Below are 27,473 nucleotides of genomic sequence, written 5' to 3'. Positions count from 1 at the left end.
GTTGAAGTCCCCCAGCAGAACTATGGAGTTTTGGAGCCCCATACAGGACTCCATTCAAGGTCTCAGAATAGAATATTCCAAACTCTTGTTTGATGCATATGCACAACCAACAGTCATAGTTTTCCAGTCCAATAATGTGGAAAAAATAATGTTCCTTAATAAAAATCAATGAGTGGTCCCTGTCCCACATACCCCCCCCCCCCCCGCCATAGTTACACAAGCACACCCAACTTGTGCCATATTTTCCCAGCACATCCTCTGTTTCCCCAAGCACTCTTTACCTAATACCCAATAATACAATACACAAATCCATCAATCTTTATTTCAAAAAGAATGCTATCCCATTGTTAGTATACGTGAGTGTCACTAGTCTAAAGCCTCCTGTCCACTATCTTGTCGGGATCATTTGGATGCAGCCTTGGCCCTTCACCAGGCGAGGTCCCTGTTACTGAAGCTTCCAGTAATGAACCCATTTTCAAACCAATTCCTCTAAGTGGTTCAGTGCTTCACCAAAGCTTCATTTGCCCTTCACTATCAGCACCTAGTTTCTTGACTTTGTAATGCCTTATGTCTACTGTAAAAATGTAAATTGAGTTGAGCCATAATTAATTTTTTTTTATACCTTTGCTTTTCCTACTGTGACATGTCAAAATGTCAAAAGGTGCATTGTTTGAAATCCCATCTCTACACATCCAGGTTCCACTCCCACAGGTGGTTTTACAGTTTATTTTTGTAATTTATTGGTGTTTTTCTGTATTTAAAAAATACAGGAAAAATCTGTAAAGTTAAAAGGAAAATGTATGCAAAATCACAGATTTTTTTTTGCAATGTGTCAAATCCTGACCATTCCCTGACCTGAAATTGAACCCGGACCACGGCGGTGAGAGCGCCAAATCCTAGCCACTAGACCATCAGGGAGTCCCATTTATCAAATTTATTTTTGTAGATGTGAGTTTCCTTTTCACTTACTGTCATGACTCACATTGTTTTAGGCGAGGAATGCCTTCACATCCCGCGCAATGTATTGCCATTGTCAAACACATTGCCACACTGGTGACTTTCTTCCATGTGTCCATGTCTCCATATATTTGGGCTGACAGTTGAGAAACCTTCCCTTGTTCACTATGACATGGATGACTGAGAACCTTCTATAGCATGATGTGTTTTAATTCACTACAAGATTTGCAGTGAATATTGTGTTGTCCAGCAGAAAGACAACAGGTGTGTTACTTTTCGACTATGATTTATACTATACCGTAGCAGTGCAATCATTTTGCCAAGTTTTGATTTCCAGCCACCGCAGTTGCATTTACAGGTTTTGAAGCCATATACAACATTAACATTACATGTTTTACCCAGATTTCTTCTTTTTTTCAGTGATATTTCAATTTCCTTGCGGGAGTCTTCCCAAAAGGATTAATAAAGATAAGTCTAAGTCTATCTCTGAAAAAAGTAAAAAAACTCTGAAAATCTTCATGGGATGTAGCTCAGTGGTAGAGCTCATGCTTTACATGTATGAGGACCTGGTATCTCCAGCAGGTATTATGGTAGAGTCTTTAAAAGAGCTGCAGCAGATATTACCTCCTGTGGTAATCGGACTGGTAGGGTTATAGAACGTAGTGGTAGACTAAGACCTCCTGTGACACAAACTAAGCGGTATGCTCTCTCTTTTATACCCCATGCTATCAGACAGCACAACAAGCACTTTAAATGTACATGTTTTACAGTCTCTATTTTACTGTAGTGTAGTATATTTATTTATATTTATTGTAGTACACTCCAGTTTTTATGGGTGTTACGGCAGAAATGAGCACTGTAGTTTCCATTTTATAGATTCAACAAACTTAACATGCCATTAAGTTTACTCTTCAGCAGGTGGAGACATTTCAGATCAGACACTTGCAACATCAGATGCTTTGTTAGACATCAACAGACTTGATGCTTATACAAAGTGTAGGGAATTAGCATAGGGGGGTTATGGGTCCAGCACGCTTCCGCTGCGCCACTCTGCTCTGCTGTTCAGTTTGTGGGGCTGGAAAATCTTTAATATACATACATATTGAGGGGAGGTTTGGGAACCTGTGGTAACCAAGGTTCCAACAGCTTACAGGTTGTTAAGTTAAACATTTGGTAGACCTTGCAACTATCTTCTATGTGAGCTTCCTGAATACAGAGGAGATGTAACAGTTTAAAGTGTTAAGTAACTTAATTTTCTAAATTGTCCACCAAATTCATCACGATTTTACTATCACTTTTTACTGACTAAATCAAGTCTGTATTTTGGTAACATTTTTTGTATCAAATGTTTCCTGTTGTCAAATGAGATCAGAAAGCTGAATCGGGCCGTGGAGCCATGAAAGCATCCCATGACAATCTACTAGACTTAACTGGCTTTTAAGTGGCTCGTTGGTCTAGTGGCATGATTCTCGCTTCGGGTGTGAGAGGTCCTGGGTTCAACTCCCGGACGAGCCCTGATGGCAGAAGCTGTTACTGGACGTAACAGCTGTTTAACACAGGTTAGGAGCAAGCAATGTGTTGGCAATTTTTCATATCCTGCTTCAACTGCACGCAATAGAAAAAACTGGGTAAAAATGTGAGGAACAAATGACAATGTGGACCCATGGACCCAAAGGACAACGTCAAGGGCCCCCGGGACCTGAAGGACAAAGTCAAGCGTCCTTTGGACCTGAAGGACAATATCAAGGGTCCTATGGACCCGAAGGACAACGTCAAGGGTCCCTGGGACCCGCAAGGCCAATACCGTGGGTCCCTGGAACCCGAAGGACAACATCAAGGGTCCCCGGGACCCAAAGAACAATGCCACAGGTCCTTGGGACCCGAAGGACAACGTCATGGGTCCCTGGGACCCAAAAAGGAACGTCAATGGTCCCCAGGACCCAAACGACCACGTTGTGGGTCCCAGGGACCCAAAGGACCACGTCAAGGGTTCCCGGGACCCAAACGACCACGTTGTGGGTCCCAGGGACCCAAAGGACCACGTCAAGGGTCCCCGGGACCCAAGGAACAATGCTACGGCTCCCTGGAACCCAAAGTACAACACCACGGGTCCTGGGGACCCGAAGGACAACACTATGGGTAAAACTGCACGGGTCCCCAGGACCCGAAGGACAACACAAAGGTTAAGAAGTGCCTGGCTAGCTCAGTCGGTAGAGCATGAGACTCTTAATCTCAGGGTCGTGGGTTCGAGCCCCACGTTGGGCAGGGGTGTTTTACAGTATCCGGTGGATACTAGTCACAAGATTAGCAGTTCCATCCCAGTGTAAAAATCCCTGTAATTTACCAGTCTAAAATGTGCGTGCATTCTACAATCATGGCCTGTGCTGACCTCCTGTTCCTCAGATCAAACTAAAGTCTAGTGACAATGCATGTTCAAATTCTACAACTTCAACCTATTGTTCTAGAACTGCAATTTAACATTCTAGAACTGCAGCTTAAAAGAAAGTTGATGTGTATTTGCATTAATCCAAAATAAAGTTGATGTGTATATTCATTAGTAAGTAGACCTTGTGGCGCAACGACAGACAGTCAGTAGAAATAACACTTTTGTTGTAAGAAAACTTGTTTAATTTGTTATGAATCTTTTTTGTAATTTTACATATGTTTAAAAATATCTGAAAACATATCGTTATTGCAGTATTCATAATTAATATTGCAATATCACATTTTGTCAATATCGTGCAGCCCTGGTGTGTGTTTTCCACTCAAAGGAAATGAAAGTAAAGGAAAAAAATGTGTTAATTGGCATTTACAACCCAAGATATAACACTTCACATGCTGCAGCGAGAGTTATGATCAGCAAAGAACTGGCACCTAGTGACAGAGGTATGGAGAGCCTATAGTGTGTGCACTGAGCTCTTGTCCTGACGTTAAATAATAGGCATAATGGCTCTTCAACATTAGTCAGAGCCCAGTGTTCAGTGGCAGCAATGTTCTAACCACCGCCCCCTCCTTCTTGGACACAGGTGACTTGTCACCCAATAGAAGAGTCTAATGACAGAAGAGAACTGATGGACACGGATACAACACCCAACTCTCTCTCCAACACCCCCCCTCAAAACCATCCCTCCTCCTCTCAATCCTTCCCACATTGATCTTGCTTGGATAATTTATTCAGTTAAGCGCCTGGTTTATTAGATCTCTCTATCGCCCCCCTGCATTATCAAGGTTTCATGTTGTCTTTTACCTGCAGAGTTGCGTACGTTGTTCCACCTCATGCCGATGTTCTGGCCGAGACTCTGGCACAAAGTGATGGCCTACATTCCCATACTGGAACAAATACCCATTGGAAAACTTTATTTTGAGATGGGGACAACGTTAATATACAATGCTAAAGTTAACTTGGGCTGCTCCAAACATGATGTACTTAAAACCAGGATTAAAGTAATGATAATGATAAAATAAGGGCTACAGCCAGCAGCAAGTTTAGCTTAGCATAGAGACTGGAAGCAGGGCTCTGTCAAAACGGTGACAATAGCCTTAAAAGTTGTTAAGTCTGTACAAAAACAAAAGTGTAAAAACAACATAAGTAAGAAGTTAAATCAGTACTTCTACTTTTACCAGAGTATTTGTTAACACAATTATCTGTTCTTCTACTTGAGCACGGGCAGTGAGTACTTTTGCCATCTCTGACGGCCTCTGTATTGTTCTGTTTAGAGTATGTATATATTGTGTGTATAGACTAGTGTGTATATTTTTTTGTTTTGGTTGTTTTGTGTTTTGTGTGTAAGCACAGTGTGAGCAACAATGCTCCAAAGAAAAATTCCTCGTATGTGTCCTCATACCTGGCGAATAAAGCTGATTCTGATTCTGATTCTGATTCTGGTATGCAGGTCACTTGATGTAATACAAGCAAATACATAAGGCTCCACCCATACATGGGTGGGACACATGGCGTGCAACTGTATGTCAATGATCAATCTTGTTGCTGTGACCAAGAAACCACCAGCACAATGACTGATACATCATCAGTTCCCAAATTGTCTTGGATGCCAAATATTTGAATTCAAAGTCAGAATCCAATTGACATGTAAGAAAAATACAATGCACGTCCAGCTTCTACATTCCCGCATGAGTCAGCTTCCCCAATTTATAAGGAAATATAAACAGGAAAATAGCCTGATAAGCATACTGATTCGCAAGGCCAGTGACGTCGTGGGGGTGGATCTGGACTCTCTGTCGGGGGTGTCAGATAGGAGGATGCTGTCCAAACTACATGCCATCTTGGACAATGTCTCGCACCCACTCCATGGCTTGTTGCTCAATCACAGGAGCACTTTCAGTGACAGACTCATTCTCCCAAAATGCACTACAGAGCGCCACAGGAAGTCATTCCTGCCTGTGGCCATCAAACTTTTTAACTCCTCCCTCTAAGTGTCTGACACACACACACACACACACACACACACACACACACACACACACACACACACACACACACACACACACACTTAGAGAGGTTGAAACTGGACAATATTATCTGTATTATCTGTTTTGTGCAATAACACTGGCCTGACATGTGTGCAATCTCAAATACCACAATTATTATTATTATTATTATTATTATTTAACTTTTCACCATTCCAAATCCTTAATTATGTGAATTATGTAAATAATGTATAATAACATTCCTTTATGTAAATACCGTACGTATCCAATTCCTTATATTTCTTTATTTCTTGTATTTCTACACTATTTATAATATTGTGCAACTACAACACAGAGTTTCCCTTCGGGGATCAATAAAGTATTTCTGATTCTGATTCTGATTCTGATACATGTGCAGCTCAACCTCAAAAAGCCATAAAGCAAATGCTTGTGGCTCAAAGATCGAGCTCCCGCTCATAAAACATCAGACAGGTGCAGTCTCTGTGACGCAATAGGTCAGCGCAGTCGGCTGTTAACCGAAAGGATGGTGGTTCAAGTCCACCCAGGGACGTTTGTTGCTTAAATAACCTGGAGTAAGTCAACTCTAGGGTTTATCATTCTGCAGGTGAATATAGAGCAGCCCAAGGATAACCCAAGTGGCCTTACCTTTATCTGAAGGTACAGTTCTGAAAACCACGTACTGTACATATTAATCTTTACGGTCATTGGTATACACGTCACTTGATGTAATACAAGCAAATACATAAGGCCAGACAGAGACAAAAAGTGAGAGAAAAGAAAAAGAGACTAGCTGTCTAAAGGATAACCAGTTGAGATTGTGTGCGTCTTTGAGAACTGTAAGTCATATAACTGATGTTGTCAGTTCATTTAAACTAATGAGGAAGAATTTGACAAATCAAAATCAAGTCCAGGAACTTATTCTTTCAAACATCACACCTGAGTCTCTCAAGTCCTGACCATTCCCTGACCGGGAATTGAACCTTGGCCGCGGCGGTGAGAGCGCCGAATCCTAGCCACTAGACCATCAGGGAGTCACACCTATCAAATTTATCTTTGTAGATGTGAGTTTCCTCTTCACTTACTGGAATGACTCATATTGTTTTAGGCGAGGAATGCCGCCTGGCTAGAGCTTCAGAAGGAAGGCCATGATAGATTACACATCTGTCACATAGTCAGTTTGTATTCTTAAATACCAAGTCTCTTGCTGTTCCTTGACTAGTTAGCCATATTGTTGGCTATATTGTTTTAGGCGAGGAATGGCGCCTGGCTAGAGCTTTAGAAGGCAGTGGTGCAAAATGCAAAACTGCCTGTTTCAATTTTTATTACATGGTAATATTACAATAACAGAGGTGCAGAGATTACCTGGAAATGCTTCTGGTATTTTCCAGGGAATCTCTTCACCTCTGTTATTCTAAAATTACCATGAAATACGTATTGTCCTGCACGCACGTAACGCTGTGCAATCTGACCAGCAGCTAAACACCTTCCACCATCAAGCACTGGCGACCGGGATCTTTGTAACACGTTTATTTGAATAACAAAGGGTGAAACTGGGAGAAAACACAATGACCAGTTACTTAGATAGTAATGAGTCACAGATATTAAACAAAGATAATTGTAAAAATAATATAACTACACAACATTGTAATGCGGTGGTATATACAGTAGGCTAGCAAAAATGCAAGATAAAATAAAGAAACACGTAATGTATTGTTATACAGTGTACGTAGTATAACCTATGTTGGGATTCTAAATAAACTAAGATATACTTACATGTGGCATTACCCAAGATAAAATTGGCAAACTAGCTTACTGAAGTATATCGTCAGTTAGGGGTGAACAATATTGTGTTTTAGCATCGACATCGCGATGTGCGCATGCGCGATAGTCGCATCGCAGGATTTGTTTAGAAGCAGGCTGGCTGCTAGTTAGCCAATGCTAGCTTCCATGCTACATAAATAACCCTGACAGAGCTGTCCCTCACAGAAAAAAAACACAGGTAAAATTAAAAAAACACAGAAAAAACACTACATAAACTTTGCTACAGTGTGTTTATTTAAACATAGGTACACCTACATGTAGGGTGACGAGATTGCAATATAAGCCTTTATATTAATATTAGAATGCGGATGCAACTGCACTGCCCAACTAAACTGTAGCCTATGCGGGTTGGTTCATACAACTGCCGCGGCCTACGCTTGGGCAATAGTGCTGGAGACAGAAGCCGGCGTATAGTGGTGGATAACCTGCTGCAGGACTGTGACATTTTATGTTTACAAGAGACTTTTTTATCAAAACAGGATTTGGGGAAACTGAACTCTTTTTGTGAAGGTTTCCATGGGGCCGGTGAGTCCACTACAGACCTATCTATGGGAATAGTAAGAGGACGGATAGCAGGGGGCGTGGCTATCCTCTGGCATGAAAAACTGGACTCTGTGATTAGTGTCATCAGGTTGGAAGTTGACTGGTGTATTGCTGTCCAGATATCTATTAACAATAAAATGTTTACTATCCTGAATGTATATACACCATATGAGTCACATCAAAATGCAGATAGCTACTCTTATATAAGTGAGGCCTGGCACACTACATCATGGCTTGATCACTGCATCAGTACATCTGATGCCCATTCCAGCCTAAGTTCAATAGAGATTGTGTATGAGGCGTCCATGTCTGATCACATTCCTTTTATTATGTCACTTGACTGTGCTAGCCTTCCTGAGATGTCTCAGGAGGCTAATGGGGCCCGTAAGGGTAAACTGGATTGGTCTAAGGTAACTAATGAACAACTGTGCTCATACTGCAGTAGATCTGATGTACTTTTGAACAATATATATTTGCCAAGGATGCTGTTTTGTGTTCTGATGTAAATTGTAACATTAGTTCTCACCGTGATGACCTTTGTACTATGTATGAAAGTATTGTGGGTTCTGTGTATGAGGCCAGCAGGCCATTATTTATCTATCCTTATAAAAGAAAGAGCATCAAGCCAGGGTGGAATAGATACGTAGCAGTTCACCATGCTGAAGCGAAGGTTGCATTTGAGGCCTGGGTTCAGGCAGGCAGGCCAAGAGAGGGGCCAGTCTTGGAACTCAAAAAGCGTACTAATGCAAGTTATAAATATGCACTACGTTATGTCAACAAACACGAGAAAGAAATTAGGGCGGACTCTATGGCTGAAAAGCTCCTAGGTAGTGATGTTAATGGATTTTGGAAGGAGGTGAGAGCTCTGAACAGGGACAGTACATCATTACCATGCAACGTAGAGGGGGTCTCTGGGGCTGATAACATAGCAGAGTTGTGGAGGCAACATTACTTTGACCTATTTAATTGTGTTAAAAGTGAACCGTATGAAGTTGGCCATGTCGTCTATGGTGAAAAAGTTGGAATTACAGCCAATGAGATTCATCTAGCTTTAACACAGCTAGCTGATAATAAAGCTAGCGGATCAGATCATATTACTGTAGAGCACCTGAAATGGGCCAGCCCGAGGGTTGCAGTTCTTCTTGCCATTTGTTTTACTGGTTTTATGTCTCATGGGGTGTTACCAGACTCTCTGTTGTCCATTACTTTGGTGCCTGTCATTAAGGACAAAGCAGGAAAGGTGGGGAGTGTGGACAATTATAGACCTATTGCTTTAGCTAGTGTATTATCAAAAGTCCTGGAAAGAATTTTATTAGATAGGTTGTGTGTTTATTTGTATAGTTCAGATAACCAGTTTGGTTTCAAGGCCAAGCATGGTACTGATCTATGTATCTATGCACTTAAGGAAATGGTTGGAACCTACAGAAGACAAAAATCCTCTGTTTTTATTGGTTTTATTGATGCCTCCAAGGCTTTTGACAGAGTTAATCACCACAAGCTGTTTTTAAAACTGAGCCAAAGAGGAGTACCAAATGGTATAATCAGGATCCTGGCTTTTTGGTATTCCAATCAGAGCATACAGATCAAATGGGGGGATGTCTTCTCTAGTCCGTTTGGTGTTGGTAATGGCGTCCGTCAGGGGGGGATATTATCTCCGGCCCTTTTTAATATTTACATGGATGACCTGTCTGACCAGCTGAGACAGTGTAAGACAGGATGCATGATGGGTAACATACTAGTGAACCATCTCATGTATGCAGATGACTTGGCTGTTGTCTCCCCTAGCAGTGCAGGGTTTCAAGAGCTGTTAAATATATGTTCCAAATGGGGTTGAATATGACGTGAAATATAATGGCAAAAAGAGTTATGTTTTGTAGAGTAAAAGAGGATAAGGACCTCATTTTTCCATCTTTCCATCTTGCGGGGCATGTGCTAACTGTTGGATGCAAAATTAAGTATTTGGGTCACATCATAACAGATCAAATGTCAGATGATGAGGACATGTATAGGCAGCGTCGCATGTTATATATGCAGGCTAACATACTTGCCAGGAAGTTCTCCTGGTGTTCTGTTACTGTCAAGACAAAACTCTTTAAAGCATATTGTACTGCTTTTTACACTGCCCCCATGTGGGTCAAGTTTAAAAAGGAAAGCTACAATAAGCTGCGGGTCGCTTATAATGACTGTTTGCGTATTCTACTAGGGAAACCCAGGTGGTGTAGTGCAAGTGACATGTTTTGTCAAGCAGGAGTTATTACTTTCTCCGCTTTACTGAGGAATTTGATGTATAAATGGATCGGTCGCTTGAATTCTTCTTTTAACTCTGTCATTTTACATTTGATTGACCCAAGGTTCAGTGCTCTGCGATACCAGTCCCCCTTATGGGATTACTGGTATAGTTGTCTTATTTGATTGGTGTCTGTCTTGTGTATCTGTATGTTTCTCTGTTGTTGCTTTTGTATTTTTATGGACCATGAGTCTAAATAATAAAGGCTATCTATCTATCTAAAGGCTTGGACTAGTTTTTCTGCAACAATTTTCGACAGGATATTCCTGAATCTCTGAATGTGATGACTACTGCACTGTGGAAACTTCGGTAGGCCTGGCCACGATTTCACGTCAGGGAGATTTTTCCGTGAAGATTATGGAGAGTTTAACTTTGCAGAGTTTGATTGTGCAAAGTCAATACAAACAAAGAAATGTGTTTCCGCCCTGTTTTGAACAGGGGACCTTTCGCATGTGAGGCGAACGTGATAACTACTACACTACTGAAACTGATGAAAAGCATTTATTTTGCATACTTGTGGGAAAATGCACATTTTTTATTTTATTGCAAATGTTCAAAATGCTACAAAATAGAGATTTTAAACTAGATTCAGTCACAGATGATTTGTCATGGATTTGAATGATAGCAAATATGTAGTAAAGCTAAATATTTCTACATGCATTGACTGTGGCCTAAATGTTGGAATAGCACCACCTATTTCTTGATATGCCAAATATTAAGCTTGGGCATTCCTCGTTAGTATAATTGACAGTATCTCTGTCTGTCACGTGGAAGGTCGGGGTTCAACTCCCCGACGGGCAGATTTTGCTACCAGCTTAGGCCTCGAGGAACAAACGCGTTGGACTACTCATGAGGGGAAAGCGGGCCTTGGCTCAGGCTGTGTTCAGCATGGGAGGAGAACTCCTGACCCTAAATGGGAATGTTCACATCAAGCAATAGAAAGAGCACAACTCCTAGACATGAACAACACGTCTCAAGGCGTAGCAGGAGGTGGGAGAGTGTCAAGTCTGGGCAATTTATAATTCCTTTTATGCTCTTTGCAGATGATGTGGTTCTGTTGGCTTCATCAGGCAGTGATCTACAGTGCCCACTGGGGCAGATTAAAGTCCAGTGCCAAGCAGTTGGGATCAAAGTCAGCCCCTCCTAGTCTGAAAGTGCAGGATTTCTCCCATCGGTTTGGGAGTCAGTGGCTGTCCCAAGTGAAGAAGTTCTTGTATCTCAAAGGCATATTTATATGCGTTTTTAAGAAAGTATTAGACTGGATAAACTCCAAGAAAGACAAAGGTTTTACAACACGATTGAGAATGATCCTGTTTTCAAATATGTGTTTTCAGTGACTATATGATCACCTACCTCAGGATCCAGGAACGTAGGAAGACGGCAGAAATGTAAGACGGATCCAGGAACCTAAAACAACAACTATGAGGCTAAGAAGTTGAGGTTCAGGTCATTCAATTCAATTCAATTTTATTTATATAGCGCCAAACCACAACAATAATTGCAGCAGAGGGTGTTGAGCAGGAGCAGGGAGGCAGCAGGTGACCCAAACCACAGATCCAAACTCCACAGCTCTAGAGTCAGAAACACCTGCAGGAAGCGATAGGAGGAGAAAGGATAGGGGCGAGAGAGCACAAAACTCCAGGAAAGGGAAGAAGTCGAGATAGTAACATGTATTAATGGGATGAGGTTGCATACAGTTTGAGAGAAGGAGGAGGAGAGAGGTGCTTAGTCCACTGGCAGTTTAGGCCTATAGCAGCACAACTAAGGGATGGTTCAGGACTCACCCAAGCCAGCCCTAACTATAAGCTTCATCAAAGAGGAAAGTCTTAATCCTACTCTTACATGTGGAGATGGTGTCTGCCTCCTGAACCCAAACTGGAACCTGGTTCCACAGGAGAGGAACGCTCTGGCTCCCATTCTACTTTTAGAGACTCTAGGAACCACAAGTAACCCTGCAATCTGGGAGTGCAGTGCTCTTGTGGGGTAATAAGGTACTATGAGTTCTTTATGTTAAAATGGTGCCTGACCATGAAGAGCTTTGTAGGTGAGAAGAAGGATTTTAAATTATATTCTGGATTTTACAGTAAGCCAATGCAGAGAAGCTAAAACAGGAGAGATGTGAACTCTTTTTCCTGGTTCCTATCAGAACACGTGCTGCAGCATTCTGGATCAGCTGAAGAATCTTTATGGACTTTTTTGAGCAGCCTGATAACAAAGAATTGCAGTAGTCCAGCCTAGACGTAACAAATGCATGGACTAGTTTTTCTGTATCATTTTTAGACAGGATATTTCCTAATTTTTGCAATATTACGTAGGTGAAAAAAGGCGATCCTTGATTTATGTGGGAATTAAAGGACATGTCCTGATCAAAGATAACTCCAAGATTCCTCACAGTGGTGCTGGAGGCCAGGGTGGTGCCATCCAGACTAAAAATCTCTTTGGATAATGCGTCACGGAGGTGCTTGGGCCCCAGAACAATAACTTCAGTTTTATCTGAGTTTAACATCAGAAAATTACAGGTCATCCAGGTTTTAATATCCTGAAGGCATCCTGATTTTGAATTATTGTTTTCACAAAGCACTGTAGGATCACATATTATTAACTTTATTGACAAGCAACACAGGTGTCACTAAAATAATTGATATGTTCCCATTCTTGAACATATTACTTCTCCTGAAGAATACTTACTACAGAGGACTCAGCAGCATGTGTGTCTGTGGCCTTAATTCAATTCAGTTAAATTTTATTTATAGTATCAATTCATAACAAGCGTTATCTCAAGACACTTTACAGATAGAGCAGGTCTAGACCACACTCCAGAATTTACAAGGACCCAACAATTCTAGTAGTTTCCTACAGAGCAAGCAACAGTGCGACAGTGGCGAGGAAAAACTTCCTTTTAGGCAGAAACCTCGGACAGACCCAGGCTCTTGGTAAGCGGTGTCTGACGACCGGTTGGGATTAGAATGAAGGGTGGCAGTAACAGTCACAAAAAATAAATAAAAATAAAATAAATAGTAGTTTGTTTGAAAATGAAAATGAATGATGGCTCCTCATATGATGCAGCCAGGCGTGCACCTGGCGACTAATGGCAATGCTCGGCCATTGAGAATTGAGTAATTCAGTTGTTTTTTGCCACTTACTTTGCTTTTCACCTTCTAACCAAGTCTGTCATTTCCTAGAATTGAGTAAAAAAGGTGGGGGCACATTATTTGGGAAAAGAGGCCGGATAAAACAATCAAACAACAAAAAGATGAGGATCAGTAAAAAAAAAAAGTAAAGGACGTTAACGGGACAGTTGGCGACAACAGCTCATCTCCCTATAGATCAGTGTTTGATGGGCTAAATGGCCATTTACCTTGTTGTGTATAGTGGGCATCATCAGACACAAACAGGCAGGTCCCGGGAGATTTAATCTGCCTCTCTGTTAACGTCTTACAGCCCATTAGTGGCTCATAAAGGCGGTGCGCTGAACCCCTCTGGACAGGAAGTTTGTTCACACCTGATGACATCTCAACCCATGAGGTGTCTGCAATCAGAGGTGTGAAGACAAACAAGCATGAACCCATCAACATGTGATGTAATCATTACTGAACAGGACAGTTTTTTCAGTTGACATTGTGTCTGACATGAGTACAGTTTTTTAATTTATCAAAATTGTCTAGATCTTTAACAAAAAGGTATTTAATTAGCATGTTTAATGTGAGAGGGGATTCACAAAGAATTATCTCCCAACTCTGCAGCTCCTTTCATATCTAGAGAGATTCATATCTGTTTTTTAAGGCCAAAACATTCATGTTTTATTCACTCTCACAGTATCATCAGTGTCTCTTTTAGTACTCTCTAAAAACTCAGCAGCAAATAGATGAAGTTAGAGACTAGCTGGTGAATATCGTACAGGATTTAGCAGGTAAAGAGAGTTAGGGTTGTAGAGCTGCCGGAGCGCATCCGAAGGTGCAGGAAGTAAGTTCACGAAGTATTAGAGAATCAAATTCTGAAAAAGATGGCAGGTTGGGCTGTTGGATGGGTCAAACTAACAACTGAATCAATCACAGGACTTTTCCTAAGGAACTGGGGACCATGTGTTGTTTGAAAATGAATTAGTGGGACCCCAAGGTTTATTCCTCAATACAGAAGTCTGGGGTTTAACTTGACCTGTAGCAAGTGTCTGGCATGCCTTCTCTCTCCTTACTGACTTGGTGAATAAAGGCCGAGATGAACCTCTCTCCATGAAGAAGCTCTCATTGTCCATGGCGTTTTGGAGGAGACTTAAAGGATATTGGGGATGTTTAGGTAAACTGACTGGATACTCTCGCCGTTTCTCTCCTTCGTGGTTGTGCAACCGGCTTGTGGCTTGCTTGAAAAAATACCTGGGGCGTATCTTTATCGGAGCGGAGAGCCGATTCCCTGGGACGCCCTGTGAACATCAAACATCGACTTGAATGGCTGTGATTGCTTGTGTGGCTCGCGGCGGTTTCCTAATGCTGCGCAGACGCGCCTGGTGAAAAATACCGGCAACTTTCACCTGGCTGGTCGGCAGTGGACTGTCCCCATATTTAAGTTAGATATGATTGTGTGATGAGAAAGCTTTGCATCAGATTACCCACATGAATACAAATAGAACTGACCTCACACAAAAGGAAGCTTACTATATTCCAGGTGCAATTTGACATTTGCTTCCACCAGAGTTCAATCCAATTCAACTTGGGCACTCGAAACTATGATCTTGGATCTTCAGGGTGCTGGAATTTTCCCTTTCACTGGGGACGTTTTGTTAAGTTTGCTTTTTAATTACTGTATGGCAAAATAATACAAGCAGCAGAGAAGGCAGAAAGTTATTGTATTTAGTGGTGGTCACCACGTAATGAACAACTGCTGCCGGGGCACGACCACGGTCTCTAGGGGACACAACGACAAGAAATGCCTCACACCGTCGGACGGATCGCCACATGGCGGGACACTATGATTGGTCTCTGGGGGACGCAACATTGGGAAATAAAAGGCCACACGCCGGTGGACGGACCGTGTGATGCAGCACTAGCAGCCACACATGGCAACAACAACTCATGGTGGTAACTCTTCCCCAATTCCGGAGAACACATCAACAGCTCTGGACTCAGATGAACGTGAGCCCAAAGTCTAAACAGAACTGGCACAAGAGTGTGTTCCATCCCCTTCCTCATCAGGTTAGTTTCAATTTCCCTCAGAACCCAGATTAGAGAAATTAAAAGAGCATGATGAAATTAAACACTTCCTTATAACTATTAGAAGACACTAGAGGATTGCAGCAGATGTCGGTGGCCTAGGTCTGACTGGGTTTTGCGCCTTATTCCATTGCCTACTGGCAAGGCCAGAGGGGCCTATGTGAATAAGGACTTAGATGATTATCATGATTATGACTGTGTTAAAGATGCCCTTCTAAAGAAATATAACATTAACCCATAGACCTACAGGCAGAAATTCCGATTAACAGATATTTATCCTGGTGAAAGTCCAAAGGAGCTGTATGTTAGACTGAAGGAGCTGTATGTAAGACTGAAGGAGCTGTATGTAAGACTGAAGGAGCTTTGTGGGAAGTGGATCCAACCGAAAGGTAAAACTGTTAAAACTGTTGGTGAAATTATAATCTTGGAGCAGTATTGCGGATGCTATCTCCTGAGCTGCAGGTATGGATTAGGGAACACGAACGGCTGCAGAGGCTGCGTCATTGGCTGATGTGTTTATGGCTGCAAGAAGGAAAGTATACCCATGGAGCTACTCCACCTGGAAGGCTACAAAAGACACCCGCCCACACCCTCTCAATACCATAAGAGGGCAACACCAGTTGTGGGGAAGGCTCCCCTGAGGGAGAACCAGCCAACAAATACACAAAGGTCTAGTAAAGTACCTATTTGCTACCTGTGCGGCCAAGAGGGTCACACAAAGCCAATATGCCCAAGGAACCCTGCTAAGATCACTCAGATGTGTGTTGTGCCATGAAAAAATGACCATAAATGGTATAGCAATAAATCCATGAAGATGACAACTGTCAAAGTTAATGGTAAAGCTCTGAAGGCCCTAATTGAGTCTGGCAGTGATCAGACCCTGGTGCACAGGCAGTTTGGTCCAACTAATGTTGTGTGCACCCTTGAAACCATTCCCATCTGATGTGTACAGGGCGATAAGAAACCTTACCCCACTGCTGATGTTTACATTGAAGGACTTCCCTACCTATTGAACATTGGAGTTGCTGACAACCTTCCTTTCCCAGTAGTGCTGGGTAGTGTGACCTGCCAGTCATATTTGATTTGTTGAACCAACCTCAAAGTTGCAGTGTTGCCATAACCAGAGCCCAGGCCAAGCTGGTAGATGAGCCCTCTGTTACCCTCAGTGCCATGCCTTTTTATGATGCAGATCTGGACACTCAACCAGAGAAGCCGTGGAAGTCACACAGGCAAATAAGGAAGGAGAATTTCCAGCACACTGTCATAAAATTCCCAGTTGCAGTAACTTCAGACTTGCCACTAGGTTTTAAGATACCTTCAGACATTGTTCAGGTGCAACCGGATGACTCCAGCCAAGTGAATTTACAGGGCAGTGCTAAAGAGAGAGAGGTGGGGAGTGAGTTTGAGTACAGTGCCGGGGAGGAGTCTTTCCTGCAGAATAGTATTCTCTATCATCAACATGGACCAGCTAAGCAGCTAGTGGTTCCCAAGGTGGCCCGAGACACTGTACTTCTCTTGGGTCACTCTGTTCCCTGGGCTGGCCACCTAGGGAAGCACAAGACCCTGGCTCGTGTTAGATGGTACTTTTACTGGCCTGGTTTGCAGGTAGATGTTGCTCAATTTTGTAGGACTTGCCCTCATTACCAGAAGACTTCAAGTACAGAACCGTGTAGAGCTCCCCTTCAAACCTTCCCCATTGTTAGCACTCCCTTTGAGCGTCTTAGTATGGATATTGTTGGTCCAGTTGAAAAAAGTAAAAAGTAAAACTGCTACATGTTAGTGATCACAGATTACTCTACTAGATACCCAGAGGTTTTTCCACTGAAATCTGTCAAAGCAAAGATTGTAGCATTCTCCTTGGTCCAGTTCATCTCTAGAGTTGATTTCGCTCGTGAGATTTTAACTGACCAAGGCAAAGGACTTTATGTCCACGCTTCTGAAACAGGTTTACCGAGTGCTTAGCATCAAGAGTGTGCAAACAACCCCCTACCACCCACAGACAGACGGACTGACAGAAGGGTTCAATCAGATGCTCAAGCAAATTCTCCATAAGTTCATCAATGACACTGGTTCTGATTGGGATCAATAGCTACCCTACCTCCTTTTTGCATACCGGGAAGTACCCAGGCCTCTACTGGGTTTTCTGCATTTTAACTGTTGTATGGTCATGAGGTAAGGGGACCACTGACCTTGCTTAGGGAGGCCTGGGAAGGGGACCAGCAGAAGGAGGGGGGTGTTAACATCATCTTCTAAGTTGTTTAGATAAGAGACAGGCTACAGAAGATGGCAGAACTTGCCCAGCATTACATGGCGGAGGCCCAGTGGTACCAGAAAGAATGGAATGATAAGTCGGCACGGCAGAGGACCTTTGTTCCAGGTCAGAAAGTCCTAGTCATGCTGCCTACCAGTGACAGCGAACTGCTGGCAAAATGGCAGGGACCCTTTGAGGTGGAGAAGCAACTTGGACCCACCACCTACCAAGTTTCTACTGCAAGCCGACCACGTTCCAGCAGGGTGCTGCATGTGAACATCCTAAAGGAGTTAAAGGATTAGGAAGGCAGAGGTATTACAGATCAGAGCTGTAGAGGAGGAGGAGGTGGTAGATGACCAGTATCTGCCCTCAGCAGCCCCAGCAGAACCTGACCTGGACCATCTACCAGCTGATGAATAAAATCAGGTGAAAGCTTCATGGAAGTGTCAAATATTTCAAGAGTACCCAGGTTGCACAAATATGGTGGAGCATGATATTGTGTTAAAAGAGGAGGCTCCAGTTAAACGAATGAGTTACAGGATCACAGAGCGCCTCTTGGTGTCCTTGAAAAAAGAAGTGGACCTGATGTTCTCTGGGGATCATTGAGCGCTCCAAAAGTGATCCAGTGGTGTTGGTTCCAAAAAAGGATGCCACAATACGGTTTTGTGTTAATTTCCGATACCTGAACTCAGTGTCAAAGTTTGATTGCTATCCAACGCCACATAGTGATGACACGATTGAGCACCTGGGGAAAGCAAGATACCTGGCCCAGCACACACACCTATACCATGTCCTTAGCTGCAAGTAGCTCTGCAACAGACACTGATTGGCTGATATAGTGGACAGAGCGTCAGTGAATTCACCCTTTGGTTTGACTGCTGTTTTGAAGCTACCAGTTTGCCTTTAGGCCAACACTATCTTGGTATTTTGAAGACAGAAGTCACCGTACTTGGTCAGCTGGGGAGAACGACACAGTTTATCCACCGTCGTGAATTGTTTCACTGCTGCTTCACTCAGCTAAGTGCTAGAGAGGAAACATTGTTGGTCTCCAACTGGCTGATTCGAGTCATCCAGACGAGTTTTCTGGGCCTATCGGTGAGATTGCTATGGAAAAAGTAAACATGGCGGTACTCTGGTAAGACCAAATGATGTTTAACCATGTGTCCAGCAAATTTAAATAACTCACGTTACTGTATTGTGTAATTTAACTTGATTTATTATGGTTTCTTACGTTTTTATTTGCCAGATGCAAATGTTTCACCAAACCAAGGTCCTACTCGAGACTATTTAGCAGAGCCACCGTCTCTACATCCAGATCTTAGTGTCTCCTGAGTTAATTGTGATTGAGTTAAAGAAATGCAAACAACCCAGAGTGTTGTTTTCTCCTATCCCAGAATGCAGCTGTGGTGTAGCCAGATCTTACTCTACATGGCTGTAGAAACAGAGCTGGAAATGCAAAACTACTGTTTCATGAACTTGAAAAGATTTTAATAATAGGACAAAGGAAAGAAAACAAGGGTAGAAAATGACAGAAGAGAAACAGTGAAAAAAGGCAGGGTTACAGAGAGAGCGAAGATGATGGTGGGATGTGCAGAGTCAGGGAGGAGGGGATCAGAGTCAAACAGGGACTGAGAAAGAGGAGGGGATGAAGAGAATGAGAGAGAGATAAATCAGTTACATGACTCAGGTTTGTTCAGAAAGCTGCCAGAGCTGCAGCTGTCTGCAGACTTCTGCAGATGGAGGTTGAGGACGGAGCCGAGCTCTGCTTTCCACAGTTCCAAAACACCTCCTGCACGAAGCCCTCGTCTCCTTGGCCCCAAACACTGCTCATTTACATTGTGTGGTACTCCCTCTCTCTGACCACTGTAACTCTTAACCTGCTCATAATCATCTCAGTCTCCCACTTCAGGCAGGTATTAACTGCTTTGCTTCTCTCTACAGGATTTTAAAATGTGGACAGCTGTTGTATATTTAGAAGAATTGTCTTTGAGCTAATTCTGAATAATGTTGCTCCAAATGTCTGACTTTGATGCCAGAAACCGTTGCTCATGTCCTCTCTCTTACTGATATTAATCATTGCTTTCTGTCCACCGTGATCTCAACCAAGTCATTTTAACTGTCTACTCTTACTGATGTGGAGGATTGGATAATATTTAAACTAATGTTGATTTTATATTTTTAATTTTGAGAACTGGTTAGGGTTGTTCTGTCAGCGTTGTTGGTTTAGTGATACTTTTCTCTTTCCCTGCAGGCAGCTCCACACCCCCACCAACATCCTCCTCCTCTCTCTGGCTGTCTCAGACCTTCTAGTGGGCCTCGTGCTGATGCCGGGAGAAATCCTCAAAAAAACATCCTGCTGGTTTCTTGGTGACTTTGTGTGTTTTCTTTATAATTATCTTTCAAGCATCATTGCCACATCCTCATTAGGTGACATGGTGCTCATATCAGTTGACCGTTATGTGGCTATTTGTGACCCTTTGCATTACAACACCAGAATCACTGTGAACAGAGTTAAACTCAGTGTGTTTCTGTGTTGGCTCTATTCTGCTTCCTACAGCTTTCTCTTGGTGAAGGATGACCTGACTCAACCAAGGAGGTATAATTCCTGCTACGGAGAATGTGTGTTGGTCATCGACTATGTCATAAAAGCTGTAGACATGGTTTTGTCCTTTATTGTTCCAGTTACTATCATTGTGGCTCTGTATCTGAGAGTATTTGCCGTGGCTGTGTCTCAGGCTCGTGCCATGCGCTCTCACATTACAGCTGTCACACTCCAGCTGTCAGTGACTCCAAAGGCAAAGAAATCAGAGCTGAAAGCAGCCAGGACTCTTGGTGTTCTGGTAGTTGTGTACCTAATATGTTTCTGTCCATATTACTCTGTTTCTCTTGCAGGTGACAGCTTGGTCAATGCTTTGTATGCATCCTTTATTGTCCCAATCTTTTACTTTTTAAACTCTGGTCTAAACCCTATGATCTATGCCTTGTTTTACCCCTGGTTTAGAAAAGCAGTTAAACTCATTGTTACTCTTCAGATACTGCAGCCTGGCTCTCGTGAGACCAACATGTTGTAGAGGCTATGGAGGGACTAAGTATTAAAGGAATGACAATGAAAATAGAGAAATTGAAGATATACTTTCCTTTCTTTAAGTTTAAATTGTGTATGATCAACAACTGACAGGTCTGTTCTTCAGCTTTATCTTGTTGTGTATTGTGTCTCTCTGATGCTGCTGCATTTAAAGAAAGAGTCATAAGCACCATATACTGTTTCTAGGTAATCACCTGGTTTAATGCAAGCTTTAAATTCACACATGTATGACACTTAGGGAACATTTCATCCCAACACAACAAAAGAGCTCCTAAATCTTTGCATTTATGTCTCTGTTCGGTCAGAGCACAGAGAAAAAAATGTCCCTAAACAGCCCCACTTTCCTGTCTAGTAGAGAAAAGGAACACAGGTTTGCCAAAGTGCCATTTATACTTGACCGTGTATAACATTTCTTGATTCTGTGACACAAATAGATGAAGCACTATGATGTTCTTTTGGAAAGAATTTAAACAACATTATGTTTAAAAAGATTATCTAGAGTAAAATCTAACTTTTTGTGACATATTATACGAAGGTCTAATCTTTCATTTGATCCCTCTTGGCTTCTTTATGCACATTAATATAACTTTTTACCTGGGGTGCCCAAACTTTCAAACCCCACTGTAGGTAGCATGAGATACAATAATAAATTAGACTTATTCATAATGTGATGTCTTGTCTTTTTATTGATGTTTTACACTATGTGATGTAATCTGGACTGACAATCCGGGTCACCACTAATTCATAAAATACTCTGCTGACTCGCCAGAAGATGGAGCTGTTGACTTGTATTTTGCAGGCTAGAAATGAAGGAAAGCAGTTGTGATGATAAGATGAATAGTGGTGTAGTCCTTTGTCAAGTCCAAGACCAGGATTAGTCAAGACCCAGTCCAAATGAGAGACAGAACAATAGAATCCTCTTCAAGACCACTTAAATACCTGTTCATAATGTATGCAATGCAAGAGATACTATATCTTTTATTTTAAGATAATCACTTTGTATTATTTTTTGTAATGATCCAAAAGCAAGTACAGTGTAACAACACTGCAGGAACTAAATTAGGCTATGGACAGGTGTCACAGGTGTCCCTGAAAAATACAAAAGGTTCACATTTTTATCACATGTCTTGAAGAATCCACAGTACAAAGTGCTCAGTGACATTGTGTCTGTGGCCAAAATCAAAAAAGCTTCACTGCTCGTCCACTAATCATCAAGGGATTTATTAGAAATTTCCTCAGGTACGTAAGGTATATCAAATGTGGCCAATCACACTCATCCCAGAACTGAGAAATATAGTTCACCCAAAAGTAAATGTAAGAGCAAGACACTCTTACTGACTGCTACCATGGAAACTGTTTTTTTCACTTTATCAAAAGGACCAAAAATGTAGTCTATTTAGAACTACTGTGATAAGATGGATGTGGGTACACATAACATACACCAGAAGGATGAAAGCACAATAGTAGCTTAAGACATGATGAAGGCAGAATCTTTAACAAGTGGGAATGGATCCAAGTGACACTCCAAAACCCACTACGAAAACTAAAGATCAAGATGAAAGAGTAACATCAATACTGAACCAGTTGGCCTGTTGTGTAGCTTACTTGCACAAATCAAGCTAAAAGAGGGAAAGGAAACAGCAAACACGTGTAAGATAGTTAAGTAAAATAGTTCAAACTATGCGCAGGAAGAGGTCTAAAATTATTAATACGTGATCTATAATCATAACCATTCAAACAGTTAATTATTTAAGTCTTCTTAATTAAAATATCTTTGATTTTGTGTGCCAGAGTACACAGTGGCACATTTACCTAGGACACAAACTAATGAGCTGATCATTTCAGACAGGTGTGCTGATGCTCAGAAACATCTAGAACATGCAGGGACGGTGCCCCAAACCCAACGGCTGATTATGTATAAGCTGCGACATTGTGACAGTTTGAAGTCGTAATCTTCGGCCCAAAGGCCAACACTGATCTCAGGGAGCTGTTGTCCAGGTGATGACTCCTCTACCTTTTGGCTGTATTTCATTGGGTCAGCCTGGGTTGCCTCAGTAACATGGCTTTGCTTAACAGGAACTGGACTGATTGTTAATCAGAATCAGGTGTGTCAATGCAGACACACATTTAAAATATGCAGGGCTGTTGCATGATGCAGCACAATGCCTGATTAGATACATGTAAGATCATCTTCCAAAACCAGGTGCCCAGAGTCAGACCCTTTGAGGCCGTTTGCAGGTTCAGGTCTCAGGGAGCTATCATCTGGGTGATGTCACAAGTGGCATTGAACACCGAGTAGAAAAGGGGCAGGCTCGCGTGAAAATGCAGAATTTTAAAATAGATCAATAAATGGCAAACTGATGTTTAAGATGCTGTATGTTGCATTGACTGCAGTGCGTAGATTTTCTTTTTAAACAACTTTTTTTAGATAAAATTCTGAAATTTTGCAAATCAAATCTACAATGATCTTTGGGTGTTTTTTCCAGGAACATCAAATATTTATTTTGAAAGAAATTGCATCATTAGTTCATAGTACTGTAAGCAGTAAAATGTTTAGTTTTTGATGAATAAAAAATCTGAAAGGTGAATTTGTGGACGATAGTTAGGAGATAGAGTTGCTCAAATTTGGTGTCAAATGAAAGCAACATGTGGGAGGAAATAGGTTTAAGAAGAGAGTGATGGACTGTAAAGTTTAGAATTTTAGATGGCTGTTGTAGCGCCACCATCAGGACACTTAGCACACAAATTGCACTGATTGAGTTTAGCATAGGCCTGGACTTATGTGCAAAGTTTGGTGAGTTTTGTGCATGGGAACATGGTTTTCTTAGGAAGAAAAAGAAGAAGAAGAAATAATACCACAGCTGCTCGGCCCCTGATAATAATAATACTAATACAGGCTCATATGATGCAACCAGGAGTATAGGGGACCAATGTCAGTGCCCTATCTAGATAGATTTTGAAGTAAACTAATACCTGTTTTGTGAATAAGCACACTTCAATGGTGTTGTTTTAAGGAGAAAGTTCTGGACTCGTTCAACACCAACTAGAATATTTGGCAAGACCAATGGTCAAGTCCTAGACAAGTCCGAGTTCAGACTCAAACATTCGTAATAGCAGACGGACTTTAAAAAAGATTCATCTACTGCAGAGTAGTTTATAGATTATAGGAATCATCCAAGCTGTGTACAGTAAGGATGGGACGTTGTTGACCTCAACTGAGGAGGTAATAGAGCGGTGTAAGGAGCACTTTGAGGAACTCCTAAATCCAGCTGACACGTCCTCTGTGGTAGAGGCAGAGGATGATGGGGGATTGTCGTCAATTTCCCAGGTGGAGGTCACTGAGGTAACCCTAACCTCTTTCAAGTAACATTGTCCACCATGGACAAGACAAATATTTCAAGATTGGCTATAACTGTGGTTAACTAAATAGCTTAGCATATTTGGTCATGTTTATTCACATTAATTTTCCACACATCTACTAATACCACTATGATCATATTCCCTTCCTCAATGCTCCATAAAGAAACAACAACGATCATTAGTGACAGAGAGCATATGAAGTGAATCATTACTCGCTGTTAGCTTCATGCTCAGAAAGGAATATCATAATTCAACATCACGGTCAGCAAGACCAAACACTTTAGAAACGCATTCCTCAAGTTAGAAACTCTAGAAATGATCCCTGAAAGTATAGTCTTGGTTAGATTGAGGGGGGGAAACTGCATCTCATTCACTGCAGAGTGATTGTCACTCAGGGTTCAGAGGGACAGAAGCTAATCGTTACGTGCTCCAGATGACTCTGAGGTGAGAAAATCTATTTAGATCTTTAAGAAGACCGATATGTAGATTGATTTAGATTTTCAGTCACTGTTGTCTCAATACTTCAGTGTCAGCCTACTTATTCTCTCCAATAAATGCTCCAGTCCTTTCTTTGCATTAATACTGGTTCTTAACAGTGACCAAGCTCTTCATTCCCAGACCAAAGGATGGTTGAACCTGCTCCATTTAGACTTCAGCTACTGTTCCAACCTCCACACCTCAGTGAAGAGGAAAACACTTCAATTAAAGGGGAGCAATGCAGTTCTGGCCATTTCTTGGCTGTTTCTCGCTATTTGCTCGCAGGTTTTGTCTATCGAGCTCCACCTCCAGCTTCTGAATAGATATTTGGCGGCTCCTCTGTTTCCTTGTGTCTGACTCCTCCCTCGGTCAGTCTGCAGTTTCCTCTTTCTCTGTTCCTCCAACAATGCTTTCTTAAGTTTCTGTTTCCCTTTTATCGGCTCAGTCATGGCAATGCTGTGAAAAACACCAAAAGAAATCCATCGCTACCTTGTTAGCAAGACCTGATATCACGCTACACTTCCGCTGAGACGGCGACTCGCTGACTGAAAGTCACAAGGGGGGGGGGGTCCAGCTCACAGGTGCTAGGGGGGAGTGAGACGACCACCACTTAACTCATTCTAATGACTCCGAAGCTGTTCTGTTGGGTAAATTAAACTAAAATAAATGCATAGTTGTAGAAGTTCTAATGTTTCTTTCTTGACTCCCAGGACATATGAGAAGTGTTTTAGAGGAGACTGCTCAGCTCGTACTGCTCTGTGTGTGATATCAATACATATCTGGAAGATTAATGTTCCCTTTAAGGCCCTACAACCATTTTAACATTCAAATGACCTCAGTGCAGCACAAATATTCTAATAGCCCAGTTTGTTCTGAAAGAAATGATGTTGATATCTTGACTGTAGATACCCGGGTTGATGTTTTACAAGCTTTTGTAGAAATAGAAGCAGACGGACAATGAGCTATAAAATGACCTTAGGTCTCAGAGGGTTAAATAATAGGAAGATGTTAGAGAAAATGACGTCCCAAACGGCGCATACTTGTGTGTACTGCTCTTGTGCAAAGACATCCATCTTTTTTTGTTGTTGATTAGATTAGATTAAACTTTATTGTCATTTATTGTCAGAGTACAAGTACAAAGACAACAAAATGCAATTTGTGTCTAACCAGAAAAGTGAAATGTGATATACAAAGTGCAGACAGGGGGTGCATAGGCAGAACAAAAAATATATTAAAGTGTTATTTTTAGTTTTTTTTTACTATTCATTAGCATTTTTTTCAAGAACAATTTTCAGTCTGATTGTGAGTTGGCCCGGCCGTTGGCTAGTTAGCTAACGTTAGCTTCCATGCTACATGAATAAGACAGACAGAGTTGTCCCTCATCTGGTGATAGAACCCTGATTTCCCCCCGTCCTGTTGGCTCAAAGGTCCACAGACTCAGTCCACAGGTACAAATTAATCTGAGAGGTTGTCATCACTGAGTTGTGGTTGTGATGGAAAATGAACCAGAATAAAAAAAAGTACACAGTAAATGTTGCACTACACGCTTGCAGCTGTCATTCTGTTCATGGAAATATCAATCTACACATTTGTGAATATTTTTTCTGTGACTTCTGTGTGTGCATATTTTCTACAAGTGCAAATTACAAATTCAGATTTTTTTACAAGCTCTCGTGTTTTTTTTCCATTGTGTGACATCAAAGATCACACGTGTGTGAATAAGTCCAAATTTTATTTTTACAAGTGCAAGTTTAAACATATAAGTTCAGATTTTTTTGTTCTGCAAGCTCTCACCTTTTGCCCCATATTTCCCTTCATATGAGTCCGAGCCAGCAGCACTAAGGAAGAGCAGCCTCTCCTACGGCGAGTAGTGGTGACCCACGGGGAAACTTTGGTTTCCCAGTCAGTTCCAGTGGTACAGTGAAAAAGTGGTGGATAAAACGAGGACTGTGGGCCGGCGTTGTTGGTACATGAGTGGAAATACATCCAACATGCTAACACATATCCAACAACGCCATCACCCAGACATGCCAATCACTGGAACGACAAAAAAAACTGTCCAACGTCTCCTCCCTGCAGTGGTTAACCAGCCTTTAGATCCAATACAAATAGGCCAAAAAATCACTGAATCAATCAGGATTTCCACATCACCTTCAATGCCCCGTATCCACTCGTAGAGTAACCTGGCTTCAAGTATTTGCTGTATGTACGCAAACCTCGTTACAACATGCCATCCTGTCCACCGGGACTTCAGTGTACCGTTCCACCCCTTTAATACATGTCATTAAGCAGCCTGTAAAGGCCACACAGTCTGATTAGTCAAATGGAAACACCTGTGGGAGTGGACATGGATGTGTAGAGATGGGCTTTCAAACAACGCACCTTTTTTTACATGTCAAAGTAGGAAAAGCAAAGGTAGAAATAAAATTGAATCATGGTTTAACTCGGTTTAATTTTTTACACTGGACATAAGACATTAAAGTCAAGAAGGTAGGTGTTAACCTTTTCAAGGAACCTTGTCCACCATGGACTAAACATACTTCAAGACTGACTATAACTTAGCATATTTGGTTACCTTCACACATGTTAATTTCTACATATCTGCTCCTACCACTCAGATCATATTCCCTTCCTCATGCTCCATAAAGAAGCAAAGAACAATCATCAATGACAGAGCATATGAAGTGAATCATTACTCTCTGTCAGCTTCATGCTCAGAAAGGAATATCACGACTCATCATCGTGGTCAGCGAGACCAAGCACTTTAGAAACACATTCCTCAAGTCAAAAACTTTAGAAATGATCCCTGAAAGTATAGTCTTGGTTAGACTGGGGGAGGGGGGGGAAACTGCATCTCATTCACTGCAGGGTGATTGTCACTCAGGGTTCAGAGGGACAGAAGCTAATCGTTACGTGCTCCAGATGACTCTGAGGTGAGAAAATCTATTTAGATCTTTAAGAAGACCGATATGTGGATTGAATTAGATTTTCAGTCACGGTTGTCTCAATACTTCAGTGTCAGCCTACTTATTCTCTCCA

General features: G+C 41.9%; 1 protein-coding gene and 5 non-coding genes across 6 annotated transcripts; 3 read left to right on the top strand and 3 right to left on the bottom strand.

Moving 5' to 3' along the window:
• Positions 1–2,400: 2,400 nt before the first annotated feature.
• trnap-cgg (transfer RNA proline (anticodon CGG)) lies at positions 2,401–2,472 on the top strand. The gene has a single exon. It is a non-coding gene; the product is annotated as a tRNA-Pro (tRNA).
• A 677-nt stretch (positions 2,473–3,149) lies between these two features.
• On the top strand, positions 3,150–3,222 carry trnak-cuu (transfer RNA lysine (anticodon CUU)). Its single transcript has one exon. It is a non-coding gene; the product is annotated as a tRNA-Lys (tRNA).
• Positions 3,223–10,472: 7,250 nt separating this feature from the next.
• Positions 10,473–10,545, bottom strand: trnav-cac (transfer RNA valine (anticodon CAC)). The gene has a single exon. It is a non-coding gene; the product is annotated as a tRNA-Val (tRNA).
• An 8,703-nt stretch (positions 10,546–19,248) lies between these two features.
• LOC116675190 (trace amine-associated receptor 13c-like) lies at positions 19,249–20,583 on the top strand. Its single transcript, XM_032507205.1, has 2 exons — positions 19,249–19,425; positions 19,768–20,583. The coding sequence occupies exons 1-2, from the start codon at positions 19,249–19,251 to the stop codon at positions 20,581–20,583; spliced, it is 993 nt and encodes a 330-aa protein (XP_032363096.1).
• Positions 20,584–24,080: 3,497 nt separating this feature from the next.
• LOC116675199 (small nucleolar RNA U3) lies at positions 24,081–24,295 on the bottom strand. Its single transcript, XR_004328322.1, has one exon. It is a non-coding gene; the product is annotated as a small nucleolar RNA U3 (small nucleolar RNA).
• A 2,748-nt stretch (positions 24,296–27,043) lies between these two features.
• On the bottom strand, positions 27,044–27,256 carry LOC116675197 (small nucleolar RNA U3). The gene has a single exon (XR_004328320.1). It is a non-coding gene; the product is annotated as a small nucleolar RNA U3 (small nucleolar RNA).
• Positions 27,257–27,473: the final 217 nt, after the last annotated feature.

Source organism: Etheostoma spectabile, unplaced genomic scaffold, assembly GCF_008692095.1.
Source record: "Etheostoma spectabile isolate EspeVRDwgs_2016 unplaced genomic scaffold, UIUC_Espe_1.0 scaffold00001626, whole genome shotgun sequence".
Taxonomy (NCBI): Eukaryota; Metazoa; Chordata; class Actinopteri; order Perciformes; family Percidae; genus Etheostoma; species Etheostoma spectabile.
This window is presented reverse-complemented; position numbering and strand designations above follow the sequence as displayed.